This window comes from Salvelinus fontinalis, chromosome 14, assembly GCF_029448725.1.
Source record: "Salvelinus fontinalis isolate EN_2023a chromosome 14, ASM2944872v1, whole genome shotgun sequence".
In the NCBI taxonomy this organism is placed as follows: domain Eukaryota; kingdom Metazoa; phylum Chordata; class Actinopteri; order Salmoniformes; family Salmonidae; genus Salvelinus; species Salvelinus fontinalis.
The window spans coordinates 31,416,651-31,432,647 of NC_074678.1; the positions used below are offsets into that span (position 1 = coordinate 31,416,651).

The 15,997-nt window shown below is 40.8% G+C and overlaps 1 protein-coding gene across 1 annotated transcript; it reads right to left on the bottom strand.

The window, feature by feature from the left end:
• Nucleotides 1-13,097: 13,097 nt before the first annotated feature.
• mob3a (MOB kinase activator 3A) lies at nt 13,098-15,949 on the bottom strand. Its single transcript, XM_055861329.1, has 3 exons — nt 15,532-15,949; nt 13,732-13,934; nt 13,098-13,478 (listed from the first exon to the last, which is right to left on the bottom strand). Exons 1-3 carry the CDS (start codon nt 15,947-15,949, stop codon nt 13,449-13,451), a joined length of 651 nt encoding a protein of 216 aa, XP_055717304.1. The 3' UTR covers nt 13,098-13,448.
• Nucleotides 15,950-15,997: the final 48 nt, after the last annotated feature.

The following is a 15,997-nucleotide window of genomic DNA, read 5'->3' on the forward strand; positions in this document are numbered from 1 at the left end:
GCATCTGCGTCTCCCACAGAGTCAGTTTGGTTTTAAATGCCTTCACTGTACTGTACATATCAGAGATGACATGATCCCGACCCTGCAGCTGCAAGTTCATTGCATTCAGATGACTCGTAATGTCACACAGAAAAGCCATTTCACACAGAAACATTTCGTCTCGGAGTTGTGTTGTGTCTTTCCCTTTGCTGTCCAAGAACAGACAAATCTCCTCACGAAGCTCGAAACATCTTTGAAGCACCTTTCCCTGGCTTAGCCATCGCACCTCTGTGTGATAAGGCAAATCACCATGCTCCGTTTCTAACTCCGTCAGAAATGCCTTGAACTGGCGGTGATTCAAACCTTTGGCTCTGATAAAGTTAACTGTGCGCGTGATGATGCTCATTACATGCTCCATTTTCAAGGCTTTACCGCACAACGCTTCCTGGTGTATGATACAATGATAAGCTGTCAGCTCACCTGTCGCGTTTTCCTCTTGCATCTTTTCCCGTATCTTCGCCACCAGTCCGCTCCTGTGTCCACACATCGCAGGTGCTCCGTCGGTTGTCAAACCCACGAGTTTTTCCCAAGGCAGCTCCATCTCATTTACACATCTTGACACCTCTTCATACAAATCATGCCCCGTAGTTGTGCCATGCATAGGACGTAAAGCCAAAAACTCCTCTGTCACGCTTAGGCTGGAGTCCACTCCGCGGATGAAAATTGACAACTGGGCAATGTCAGAAATGTCGGTGCTCTCATCCACAGCCAAGGAATATGCAATGAAATCTTTTCCCTTTTTCACAAGCTGCTCTTTTAGATTGATGGACAACTGGTCTACTCTCTCGGCAATGGTGTTTCTGCTCAGACTCACATTTAAAAAGAGTTGCCTTTTTTCTGGGCAAACTTCGTCACAAACTTTAATCATGCAGTTTTTGATGAAATCCCCCTCCGTAAATGGCCGGGCTGATTTAGCGATCTCTTCTGCCAAAATAAAACTGGCCTTGACAGCAGCCTGGCCTTGTGATTTGGCTTTTTTGAACAGAGCCTGTCGAGATTTGAGGCCTCGTTTTAATTCCTCTGCCTTTTGTAGCCTTTGTTCCATGTCCATATTCTTGTTTTTGTCCGCGTGTTTCGTTTCATAATGTCGTCTCAGATTATACTCTTTCAGTACCGCCACACTTTCTCCACACAGAAGACACACAGGTTTTCCAGCTACCTCCGTGAACATATACTCCGACTCCCACCTTGTTTGAAACCCCCGGTTCTCAGTGTCCACCTTCCGTTTTGCCATTTTTGATGGGTATCTGAAAGTTAATTTTACTGTGATGCTGACGACTGCTGTGCCAATAAATATTGAAATGAAGCAGCCTACTGCTCGGTGCGTCACCGTTGCATTGTGGGAAATGTAGTATTGGTGCGTGTAAAAGATCTGCGGGCTGCCGGCTTGCTGCGGTCTGCGGGCCGGTTCTAATAATAAATCAAGATCATCCCAGGGGCCGTAAAAAACCTTCTCGCGGGCCGGATGTGGCCCGCGGGCCTTGACTCTGACATATGTGGTATAAAGGGACGACAAGCGAATAAGTGGCAATCCATAATTTCGATTAAGACATTAATGAGCGAGCTAAGACGGACTTAGTCAATATAACTATTTGTTCAGTACTGACATAGACAGCGACAGAATTCAGAACATGGGCCGTTCTTACAGTGTTCTCCCTGTACACCAAGTCAGAACCGTAGGATAAATAAAGGGGGCATATAAGCAAACAATGAAAGCTCTTACAATATTCAATGATTACATTTCTCTAAAACAGGTTATAAAAGTTTTAAGTTCCTTGGCGTACACATCACGGACAAACTGAATTGGTCCACCCACACAGACAGCGTGGTGAAGAAGGCGCAGCAGCTCCTCTTCAACCTCAGGAGGCTGAGGAAATTCGGTTTGTCACCAAAAGCACTCACAAACTTTTACAGATGCACAATCGAGAGCATCCTGTCGGGCTGTATCACCGCCTGGTACGGCAACTGCTCCGCCCACAACCGTAAGGCTCTCCAAAGGGTAGTGAGGTCTGCACAACGCATCACCGGGGGCAAACTACCTGCCCTCCAGGACACCTACACCACCCGATGTCACAGGAAGGCCATAAAGATCATCAAGGACAACAACCACCCAAGCCACTGCCTGTTCACCCCGCTATCATCCAGAAGGCGAGGTCAGTACAGGTGCATCAAAGCAGGGACCGAGAGACTGAAAAACAGCTTCTATCTCAAGGCCATCAGACTGTTAAACAGCCACCACTAACATTGAGTGGCTGCTGCCATACATGTAAAAAATGTATCACTAGCCACTTTAAACAATGCCACTTAATATAATGTTTACATACCCTACATTACTCATCTCATATGTATATACTGTACTCTATACCACCTACTGCATCTTGCCATCTTTATGTAATACATGTATCACTAGCCACTTTAAACAATGCCACTTAATATAATCTTTACATATCCTACATTACTCATCTCACATGTATATACTGTACTCGATACCATCTACTGCATCTTGCCTATGCCGTTCTGTACCACCACTCATTCATATATCTTTATGTACATATTCTTTATCCCTTTACACTTGTGTGTATAAGGTAGCTGTTGTGAAATTGTTAGGTTAGATTACTCGTTGGTTATTACTACATTGTCGGAACTAGAAGCACAAGCATTTCGCTACACTCGCATTAACATCTGCTAACCATGTGTATGTGACAAATAAAATTTGATTTGATTTGCACCACTAAGTCAGAACCGTAGGCGAAATTAAGAGGGGAAAATAGACCAAATTATTAGTGTGAGGCCCATGGGCTACTAACAGTTTACTACACAACATACACTTAGTATTACTTTCTTTGCTACAGTATACATATCTCCCTGGCATATTACATAATTTATGCAGCAGCATACAATACATTTTTGAACTCACCTTGTTGTGCTGTGCTCACTAGAACAGGAAGGTGTTGCGGCAGTCCTTCGTGGGCAAATTTTGTCATGAAACTTTGTCATCAAAGTTAGGCATTCTTTGGATTTATAGTGCTTTCAAGAGAATTGGGAACTCGGAAAAGAACAAGGTCAAATCATGATGATGATTGTCAGTGAACTTCATGTTGTAGCTATAGAAGGCGGCCAGAGTTCCCGATTTACAATTCAGAGTTGGTTGTCCGTTCAAAGCGTATTTTCCCAGTCGGAGTTTGTTCTTTCCCGAGTTCCCAATTGTCTTGAATTCACTAAAGTCATATTTCCCAGTTCTGAGTTAACAGCTGTTTAAAGCACGGCAGAAATAATGCCAGATTGACAGCATGGCCAATGTTGAATGTTTATAATTTTAAGCTTGGAAAAGAGACCCTTAAACCTAGACTTGGGACCACACACCCACTCCACTGAATAGCAGGCTAGTGATATCTTTGCAATGCTAGCAGTTAGCCACTGATTCCTTCCAAACAAGAAAACAAAAAAGAGACCATGTTTGTATGCGGCTTTATTAAGTCAATGATTATATATATTTTTTTTTACATTGTTTGCAAACTGACACGTATTAATGCCAAAACAACATGCAAAACAATATACGTTTTTTTTTAGCTACGAATGTGGGGCTCAAAATTACGCGTCTAGTGAGTCGTGACATAGCATCGCGCGTTTCAGAAATTGCTGAGGAGGTGGTACACGGGCAATCAATTGTCTCTCACACCAGTGATAATGAAATAATTTTCAAATTAGCTACTGTATCTTCCCGTAAGGCCTAAACAACATTGACACAATGAGTAAAAGAGGGACCCCATTTATTTTGATAATGTGCAATGGATTGCTTTCTCACAATGTTTAAGATCGAGCTTTAGCAAGTTCTATAAAATGACTCATTACATGCAGTGCCTTCAGAAAGTATTCATACCCACTGACCTTTTCCGCATTTTGTTGTGTTACAAAGTGTGATTAAAATTGATTTAAGTATCATCTTTGGTCAACAATCGACACAAAATACTCTATAATGTCAAAGTGGAAGAACATTTCTAACATTTATTAAAATGTATGAAAAATAAAACTAGTTAAGTATTCAACCCCCTGAGACAATGCATCTTAGAAATTACAGCGATTACAGCTGTGTCTTTTTAGTTAAGTTTCTAAGAACTTTGCACACCTGGATTGTACAATATTTGCCCATACATTTTTGGTTTTATTCTTCAAGCTCTGTCAAGTTGGTTGTTGATCATTGTTAGAAAGCCATTTTCAAGTCTTGCCATAGATTTTCAAGCTGACTTAAGTCAAAACTGTAACTAGGCCACTCAGGAACATTCAATGTCATCTTGGTAAGCAACTCCAGTGTAGATTTAGCCTTGTGTTTTAGGTTGTTGTCCTATTGAAGGGTGAATTTGTCTCCCAGTGTCTGTTGGAAAGGAGACTGAACCAGGTTTTCCTCTAGGATTTTGCCTGTGCTAAACTGTATTCCATTTGTTTAATTAATAACTTCACCATGCTCAAAGGGATATTCAGCGGCTGCTTTTTTAATTTTTACACATCTACCAATCGGTGCCCTTCTTTACAAGTCTTTAAAAAACTTCCCTGGTGTTTGTGGTGGAATCTGTGCTTGAAATTCACTACTCAATCGAGGGACCTTACAGATAATTGTATCCGTGGGATAGAGATGGGGTATTCATAAAAAAAATATTTTAACCACTTTTATTGAACACAGAATGAGTCCATGCAACTTATTATGTGATATATTAAGCACATTTGTACTCCTGAACTTATTTAGGCACGCCATAACAAAGGTATTGAATACTTATTGACTCAAGACATTTCAAATTCCACTTTGACATGATGGGGTATTGTGTGATCAGTGACACAAAATACATTTTAAATTCAGGCTGTAAGACAATAAAATGTGGAAAAAGTAAAGGGGTGTGAATACTTTCTGAAGGCACTGTAGCCTATGCCACACCCAAAATAATGTATCTGTTTATTTAATGGTTGTGCAAAATATGTTGAATTATTGCCATGACCCAAACCTGTAGACCATGTTCTTTCTGTTGTTTACCTATTGTTACTATGTGACCATGAAACACTTGCTACTGTATGTGCTAGTATCCTTGTAGGACTTGTTTATAAGAACAGGAACATCTTGTGACTGTGTTCTCTCTCCTTCCCTCTCCCCGGGCCCTCCGTGTATTTCTGCCCATATACTTGGGCCTTAAACTTCAGCAAACATTATGTAAAGGGATTGGCTGCTACTCAGTAGGGCCAGGACCACATGATGCAATCCAAGGTTAGGTTGGAAAACAAACCATGGGGCTGAGGGGCACTATGGGGTAACAGTAGCAGGGGCATAGTAAAAGGCTTCAAGTGGCAACCTCATTCCAATAACAACATCCCAGGGGGTAGTCTTTCAGAGGGGATATTTCTGCCTGCTCACGGATTGGCTGAGATCAGGAGGTGTGGCTGAGAGGATGATAACAATAATGGAATGCATTTATACAGCACTTTTGTGTGCTACAGTCATAAGTATGAGTTACTCATTCACCACCAGTGTGTAGCAACCACCTGAGTGATGTATGACTGACATGCATCAGAACGTGCACAATACATTAACTACCAACCTCTGCAAACTTCTTGAATGGCCAACTCCTTGATTTATTCCTCCATTAAATGTGTGTACATTACTGTATTTATACTTGGGATACTTGGGGTATTTTCTACAGGAAAAGTAAAAGAATAGCTGGAGTTTTTTTTACGTGTAGTAGCTCAAGACAACATACATAACAGCTTAATTGATTTAAACAACATACTTACAGTAAGTATTAACAAGTATGTACATACATTAGGCCTACAACTACACTAAGTACTGTAGAGGATTTAAAAAATAAAAATACATGTTTTGTTCAGGGGGGTCAACATGTCCAGTTATGCACGTCACGTGTGTCTGTGCTGTATACAAATACGTGTGTATGTATCGTAGGTGTGTGGATGTGTGCACAAATGCTTATTACTCTCCACAAGAGACATGTGTGCTGCAGTTAGCAGTCCTCTTCTGTTTCATCTTGGCTGCTGGGTTTTTCCAAAGAGTCAGCAATCAAGGTCACATGGTGAAGATTTACACACACTTGTTCTTAGAATGAGGTTCCCAGAACATTTGAAAACATGACCACCTTTAAAGGAAAGGAAACACTACAACTTTCATGCAAAATAAAATACTATTATAGCAATACATGCTATCCAAAGAGCACTTTTACAAGTCCCAATGACACTTTAGTTTAGGATAAAGACATAATAGCACCAAAAGTACACATATCACTAGATAGGTTCCAGAGTCCACACATGATACAGCCCGCCCAATACTCTCTCCAAGATATTCCCACTAAGGACATGAAAAATTGCTCAAATGTGCTGTGAAATTAATATATATTCAGTTCACTTTAGGACTACAGTGTTTGTCATTTTGTATATTATTTGAAGAAGTTCTCACTTAAATGTCGGACTAGTCCAGACCAACCAACAGACAACCTTAACTGAAAGAATTCCCTGCGTTGTCCCTAAAACGGTATTTGCATGCCTACTCAGGTAGGCAGGTACGTTTTCTATACGTGTTATCTTACATGTCAGGCAACTTTAGTAATTACTATGTTGGCCTAATAATATGTTCCTACACTGTAGTTACACTGTACCTGTCCTTGTACTTATCTAGTAAACATATATATTTAGGGACTTCAAATTTAAGTAGAACCACAAATTGTGAAGGAAATTGTTTTTAATGAGTAGCATAGATCGACGGGATGGTTGTTTAGCAACAAAAGCGACGCATTCGCAACTATGGGAAAAACAGACTGGGTATTGTTGACAACATAAACTATATTTTGTCTCCGATTTTAGGCTATTGAAAACACACTGTAAATACATTTGCACAATGATGAGCACTTTTCTCACAAATATATCCTTACAGTTGTTGGTTAGCTAGCGAATTTGAGACATATTAGCATAGACGTGACATCAGTCAAAACACCTTAAAACAAGACATGGTATCAAGAACAAGACATAACTAACTAGCTGAAACGAGTCACCTATGATTCCACACATGGCAGCTACTTGTCATTGTTGCTAGTTATCTGGCCATCCAGAATCATAACACAAGGACTTTTGCCCCATTGAAGCATGCGCATAGCTTTCAGGACGTTGTCAGCTAACAGTCTAAACAGTATGACATATTTATACATACACAATGAAGTACTGTATACTGTAACTACCAAATTCTACTTTAACCCAAATTGACACTTTTGGTCCCTTTCTGTGTACATTTGAGAATATTTCATTATAAAGTCCTAAATATTACAGACATCCCAAGCACATGTTTTATTGAAATATCCTACTATCTAACAGGAATAAGATCCTATTTCAATTAGAACTTCATTCTGATTTAAATAAGACACTTTTTACTGACACTCAGTCTGCGAGATAATACAGAGGACCATACATGAGGCAAACTGACTTGCAAGTCATGAAACCTTTAGGGTGTGCACTCACAGCCTAATATTTGCTGAGTCACATAATCCACCGTGTTAACAATCACATTTGCATTCAAAACAGTAGAAGCACATTGTCATTGTAACAACTCAGACAGAGTTGAGTAAGTTTACGTTTGATTGGTGCTACTGAAATTCTTTAATTTGATCCCGCCCTGATCCCGTTGAAACTCCGCCTTTCATGCCAATTCTCCAAATGTCGAGTGGAGTCTAGTCTGGTCTAAAACATTTCACACACAAAAAAAACTAGCTGGTTGAGATGAGTCAAATCATCTCTGGTCGGTCTCACATGTAGCTCACGCAGGGAGACCAGTCCCAGGGTGGCAGTAGGGGAGAATGCGGGATAATTACTCTTGTGAGTTGGCACGGAGACTACATAGTCAAGCAGATGCAGAGAGAATTTTGATTAGAACCTGCTATGTACTATTGTTGACCGAGGTAGATAGAAATAATCCTCTTCCCCTCACAGCTAGTGGTCATGTACTCCTGTAACATGGCCAGTGGGTACTCTTGGCACACAGCCTGAAATAAAGGTGGTTTCCAGGTGTTGCAACCTGGTCTCAGAGCATTTTGTATTATTCTGTACGTAAATCCAAGACATTGCATTTAGTATGATGTGCGGCAGAGTTGATTTCCGCGCTTATAAACCCAGGGTCGGTACACTATGTTACATTTCATATGGTATGTATTAATTTGTGGTTATCAATCACCCATTTTGTATGATACTGTATGTTACGAATGACAATTTCTATTATATGTTAAGAATTTGCAAACCGTATGATATGTTACAAAATCTAGCTAGATGGCTAATGTTAGCTAGGCTAGGTGTTAGGGTTACTTTTAAGAGTTAGGTTAAAGGGTTAGGAGAAGGGTTAGCTAAAAGGGTTAACTAGGGGAAGGGTTAGCTAACATTTAAGTAGTTGAAAAGTTGGTAATTAGCTAAAATGGTCAAGTTGGCCGTGATAAGATTTGAACTCGCAACCTTTGGGTTGCTAGACATTTGCATTATACGCCCACCCATCCTGACCAACCACCCTACTAAGTAACCATCTATCTTATGCAGTGGTGTAAAATACTTAAGTAAAAATACTTCTTATTGCTGAGATGCTGTTAACGAGATCGACAACAGCCAGTGAAAGTGCAGGGCGCCAAATTCAAACAGAAATCTCATTATTAAAATTCCTCAAACATACAAGTATTTTACACCATTTTAAAGATAAACTTGTTGTTAATCCCACCACAGTGTCCGATTTCAAAAAGGCTTTACAACGAAAGCACACCATCTGATTATGTTAGGTCAGTACCTAGTCACAGAAAAACACAGCCATTTTTCCAGCCAAAGAGAGGAGTCACAAAAAGCAGAAATAGAGATAAAATTAATCACTAACCTTTGATGATCTTCATCAGATGACACTCATAGGACTTCATGTTACACAATACATGTATGTTTTGTTCGATTAAGTTCATATTTATATCCAAAAATCTTAGTTTACATTGGCGTGTTATGTTCAGTAATGTATTGCAGAGAGCCACATCAATTTACAGAAATACTCATAATAAACATTGATAAAAGATACAATCATTTTACATGGAACTTTAGATAAACTTCTCCTTAATGCAACCGCTGTGTCAGATTTCAAAAAAGCTTTACGGAAAAAGCACACCATGCAATAATCTGAGTACAGCGCTCAGGCACCAAAACAAGCCATACAGATACCCACCATGTTGTGGAGTCAAAAGAAGTCAGAAATAGCATTATAAATATTCACTTACCTTTGATGATCTTCATCAGAATGCACTCCCAAGAATCCCAGTTCCACAATAAATGTTTGTTTTGTTCGATAACGTCGATAATTTATGTCCAAATACCTCCTTTTTGTTTGCGCGTTTAGTTCCAAAATCCAAATTGATGACGCACAGGCCAGACAAAAAAGTCAAAAGATTCCATTACAGTTCGTAGAATCATGTCAAACAATGTATAGAATCAATCTTTAGGATGTTTTTAACATAAATCTTCAATAATGTTTCAACCGGAGAATTCCTTTGTCTTTAGAAAGGAGAAGGAACGCAGCTACCTCTCACGGGGGTGCGCCTGAGTGAGCTCGTGGCACTCTGCCAGACATCTGACTCAATCAGCTCTTATTCCCTCATCCTTCACAGTAGAAGCATCAAACAAGGTTCTAAAGACTGTTGACATCTAGTGGAAGCCTTAGGAAGTGCAATATGACCCCATAGACACTGTATATTGGATAGGCAAACCTACAAACCTCAGATTTCCCACTTCCTGGTTGGATTTTTCTCAGGTTTTTGCCTGCCATATGAGTTATGTTATACTCACAGACATCATTGAAACAGTTTTAGAAACTTCAGTGTTTTCTATCCAAATCTACTAATAATATGCATATCTTAGCTTCTGAGACTGAGTAGCAGGCAGTTTACTCTGGGCACCTTATTCATCCAAGCTACTCAATACTGCCCCCAGCCATAAGAAGTTTTAAAGTACTACTTAAGCAATTTTTTTTTAGGTATCTGTATTTTACTTTTATTTATTTTTTACAACTTTTACTCCACTACATTCCTAAAGAAAATAATGTACTTACTACTCCATACATTTTCTCTGACACCCAAAAGTACTTGTTACATTTTGAATGCTTAGCAGGACAGGAAAATTGTCTAATTCACACACTTAAAGAGAACATCCCTGGTCATCCCGAGTGCATTTCATCTGGCGGACTCACTAAACACAAAAATACTTTGTAAATGTCTGAGTGTTGGCAATCCGTACATTTAAAAAAACAAGAAAATCATGCTGTGGTTTGGCACCATCTGGTTTGCTTAATAAAAGGAATTTGAAATGATTTATACTTTTGACACTTAAGTATATGTACACTGCTCAAAAAAATAAAGGGAACACTTAAACAACACAATGTAACTCCAAGTCAATCACACTTCTGTGAAATCAAACTGTCCACTTAGGAAGCAACACTGATTGACAATAAATTTCACATGCTGTTGTGTAAATGGAATAGACAACAGGTGGAAATTATAGGCAATTAGCAAGACACCCCCAATAAAGGAGTGGTTCTGCAGGTGGTGACCACAGACCACTTCTCAGTTCCTATGCTTCCTGGCTGATGTTTTGGTCACTTTTGAATGCTGGCGGTGCTTTCACTCTAGTGGTAGCATGAGACGGAGTCTACAACCCACACAAGTGGCTCAGGTAGTGCAGCTCATCCAGGATGGCACATCAATGCGAGCTGTGGCAAGAAGGTTTGCTGTGTCTGTCAGCGTAGTGTCCAGAGCATGGAGGCGCTACCAGGAGACAGGCCAGTACATCAGGAGACGTGGAGGAGGCCGTAAGAGGGCAACAACCCAGCAGCAGGACCACTACCTCCGCCTTTGTGCAAGAAGGAGCAGAAGGAGCACTGCCAGAGCCTTGCAAAATGACCTCCAGCAGGCCACAAATGTGCATGTGTCTGCTCAAACGGTCAGAAACAGACTCCATGAGGGTGGTATAAGGGCCCGACGTCCACAGGTGGAGGTTGTGCTCACAGCCCAACATCGTGCAGGACGTTTGGCATTTGCCAGAGAACACCAAGATTGGCAAATTTGCCACTGGCGCCCTGTGCTCTTCACAGATGAAAGCAGGTTCACACTGAGCACATGTGACAGACGTGACAGTCTGGAGACGCTGTGGAGAACGTTCTGCTGCCTGCAACATCCTCCAGCATGACCGGTTTGGCGGTGGGTCAGTCATGGTGTGGGGTGGCATTTCTTTGGGGGGCCGCACAGCCCTCCATGTGCTCGCCAGAAGTAGCCTGACTGCCATTAGGTACCGAGATGAGATCCTCAGACCCCTTGTGAGACCATATGCTGGTGCGGTTGGCCATGGGTTCCTCCTAATGCAAGACAATGCTAGACCTCATGTGGCTGGAGTGTGTCAGCAGTTCCTGCAAGAGGAAGGCATTGATGCTATGGACTGGCCCACCCGTTCCCCAGACCTGAATCCAATTGAGCACATCTGGGACATCATGTCTCGCTCCATCCACCAACGCCACGTTGCACCACAGACTGTCCAGGAGTTGGCGGATGCTTTAGTCCAGGTCTGGGAGGAGATCCCTCAGGAGACCATCCGCCACCTCATCAGGAGCATGCCCGGGCGTTGTAGGGAGGTCATACAGGCACGTGGAGGCCACACACACTACTGAGCCTCATTTTGACTTGTTTTAAGGACATTACATCAAAGTTGGATCAGCCTGTAGTGTGGTTTTCCACTTTCATTTTGAGTGTGACTCCAAATCCAGACCTCCATGGGTTGATAAATTTGATTTCCATTGATAATTTGTGTGTGATTTTGTTGTCAGCACATTCAACTATGTAAAGAAAATAGTATTTAATAAGAATAGTTCATTCATTCAGATCTAGGATGTGTTATTTTAGTGTTCCCTTTATTTTTTTGAGCAGTGTATATTAGCAATTACATTTACTTTTGATACTTAAGTATATTTAAAACCAAATACTTTTAGACTTTCACTCAAGTAGGATTTTACTGGGTGACTTTCACTTTGGTAATTTTCTGTTAAGGTATCCTTACTTTTACTCAAGTATGAATATTGGGTACTTTTTCCACCCCTGGTCTTACGTAATCATACGAAACAGAACATATACTAAATGGAGTGTCTCAGATTTACAGAATAATTTGAAATGCTCTGAGACCAGATTGACAACCGATAGACCTACCGTTGAGGAGCCTACTCATCCAAGAAAGTGAATTTCATGTGATGTCCTTGGATTCATTTAGCTCAAGTTAAGTGGGTTCAGGTCATGGTTACGTTGATACATGTCCAATAATGACTTGTCCCCATCGAAAAGGAATAGGACAGGTTATGAATGAAAATCATTCTTGCCTTTAACTCTAACTGGCTGTGACATAATACGGTTCATTATGAAATATCATGGCCAGTAAATACACCTGAGAGCATTGTGCCCAAGCCCATCTGGCAAAGGCCAAGTAGTGTTCCTTCTTAGTTTGAGCAATTATGGAGGACAGAAGAAAACGTTTACAACAAAGTCACTGTTTTCCTTATTAAAACAGTTCAGTCAATACCGTTTCTTGCATAACCGTCTGAAATCAGATAATTACCCCAAATCATGTCACAAGCTCTACATTTCCCCTTCATTGGATCTATAAGTCTAGGATGAGGTTAATGGCATATATTAAACTGAATGGGCTTCCAGCTACATATTAACTCCACAACCCTTACACCAGCCATATTTGTGTGCTCTTTATGCCACCTTGTGGACCAACTTGACCTGCACAACTGGTTTATTATGTTAGTTGGTCTCGCTCTACAGGCCTTGTTCTCAGTTCTTTTATTGCTTTTACAAAACAATGCCATAGATTTAATTAACAAAAAATATACTAGTTTGAGTGTATATTCTGGAAAAATAACAATGGTAATACAACACGGCTTCAAATGCTGCTCATCCAATCAGCATCCAGGATCCAAACTACCCATTCTATAATTAAACATAAGACACTGAGTTAGAGTAGGAACATAGAGTGAGTATGTTTAATGTCACTACATACTACAATCTTAGATATGTACAACCATACATATATTATTTTAAGATATGAGAACAACTAAATGACAGGAATGATTCAGCTTCAAATTAAAAAAGAAAGATATCTTAATACTGTGCTCTGATAAAATGCTCAAAACATTAAAAGGAACAGAATGCCTTACAAGGTTCCTGGTTAAAAAGACCTACATGGTTAAAATAGATTACAGTACTTGTTTATAAAAATAAAGACTCTTTTAGATTTGGTTTACGTTTCCTGTTTCATTCTTCTACATGGACGGAACTAGTCTTCAAGGGGGAATGTGTCAAGTGGTCAGTGGCGCTCCCTTAGTGGCACATCTGTGATGTCATCTCTTTCTGTAGGAGACAGGAGTTGTAGTTTAGCAACATTATTATAGCAAAAGCACAAAAATGTGCCCGTAAAGATCCCAATTCTAGGGTGCAATACAGACATAACTTCAGGCAGCTTCCTTTCCACAAAAGCCATGTAATGTCAAAGAAATTAATATATGGAAATTAAAATGTATCCTTTCCTTTATAAGCTTGTGCAATTGTTTATCAGCTCACATACCAACAAGATAGACAATTCAATTATTTTTTCCTCACTCACCAGTGGCTCGAGCTCCTTATGGTCTGTGAGGTTGAACTCTGTTACAAAGTAGTAGAAGTGTTTGTAACAGGTGTTGACGTGGGCCTCTGCACCCATCTGGCTCACACGATCAAAGTGGTGGATGTAGACGTGGACGAACACACGGAACAAGCGAGACAAAATCTTCTTAGCTACCTGCATGAAGGTCTTGGGGAAGGGAGTACCTTCAAAAACCAAACAAAAGATGACAAAAAATATGAAGATGTGTCCTCATGAAACATCTAAAGTAAACAAAAGGAGTCATGCTCTCAACCATATGTGTTTGAATCAGTCTACTTGTCAGATTAATTGTATTACAGGACCATGCTTGTATCACTTGAAGGAGATATGTGAGCCTTTAAATGACCACAGGACAGAGGATTCATATTTTCCTTCATCCATCCAATAGCAGATCTGCCAACCATGTCCAACTTTTTATAGTACCTGACACGCACGGCAAATTTGAGTTTACTTCCCCCAGCACGCGCTGTTTGTGAGTCTGATGCGTTTTTAGAAATGGTTCCTAATCAACACTAAAAGCAAAATCATTTTGAAAACACAAAAACAAATGATCGCATCGACACAGACCGCAAACTGGCAAAAGGAATCTGAACGCTGTTCGCTAGTAGAGTCCGGTGTTTCAGCCTATGTAAAAGGTGCCTATTGGATTTCTTTGCAGCGCATACATCATTTTCGAAGTTGCTAAATTCTCAAATCTAGTGCAAAGGCATTTTAGAAGCATTGCCTCTTTTGCTAAAACCGGACACTCAAACCTTCATCGCGCAGTCTTCTAAACTCCCGACTCCATGTAATGCCAATATATGTTTATATTTATTTTTGATTATACTTTTGTAATGTTTTTTTGCGACGTGGATCATAATTACAATTACAGTATATCAGGTTGGGTGATCCTCGTAATGTTACGTGGAAAATACAACTAATCAACAAATGCGACCAGTTATTTTTCGTATTTAAATTGTATTTATTGCACTAGCAAATGCGTGTGAACTGCTGGCACTGAATGTCCAGCTTATGTTCGCTAAGGATAGCTTGAAACAATTAGTGTTTACCTTTCCACAACACACGGAGTCGAAAATGGATTTGTCCATGTGTTTACATACAGCTGACAGTCGGCAAACTCAGCATCACAACAAACAGGAGGGGCAGACACGGGGTAGCTACGTCGAATAATTATGTATTAACCTCATGTCCGTTGACACAAACTCTGTACACGTCTGTTTGTTGCAGCTCGAGAATCTGGATGATAGATTTACTCAGTAGATAAAAAAAACAAAAAAAAACAGGCCCTATTAATTTCTGCGTACTTTTAACTCGGATCTCGTACCTGCTTACATGGACAGAGAATTGCGTAGTTGGTACGCAAAATGCGTGCATGTTGGCAGGTCTGCAATAGATGAAGTCCATCCATTTACACTATTCTAATATCATTTTAACAATGCATTTCCAGGGACATGTGCACATGCCATGCCTATTTATACCCTACTGTGGATTCTGTGACCCATTTCTAATGCCATTGCTTGGATGTTTCTACAGCAAGTCAGATACCAAGTTGTGTGGTGGGAGGACGTGAAGAATGGAAGGTTAAGAATTTCTGGATCTTTGTAGATGAACGAATACAGCTGTTGCACAAGGTAATGACAAAGCGAACTCAAGGAATTCAGCCTATCAAGATGCTCTTTTGTAACTCTGCCAAAACATTAAACCCATTAATCACAATGCTGATCCCAGCCCATGTACCTAGCTATCATTATTTGTACATACCGACGTTGGTGGGGAAGATGTGTTCGTTGTTGATCTGTACCTCAATCCAGTCCATCAGCAGGCTCATGTACTTTGGGGCTGGAACGGCTGTGGGCTTCTTGTACTTGTGCTCGTCCTGCCAGCGGTACTCGTACTTGGGCCCTCCGGACATGACTGGGCAGGTCTGGTCGGTGCAGGAGTCGCTGATGGTGCCGTAGATGAGGTTGATGCGGTTGAAGAAGTCCACGACGTGCACGGCCACCCAGTCATTCAGGTCCTCTCCATGGGGCAGTGCCACCGCCTGCTTCAGGTCCAGGCCTGCATTCAGAGACGCCTGGGCCTTCTTGTGCAGCTCGAAGCGCTGTGTCCCGGGCTCAAACTTACGCTTCGGCCGGAATGTCCTGTCCTTGTTGAAGACTTGCTTCAGGGCCATGGACATTGTTGCATGTGGCAGTTTGTTTATGTCTTATTGAATGATTTACTGGTT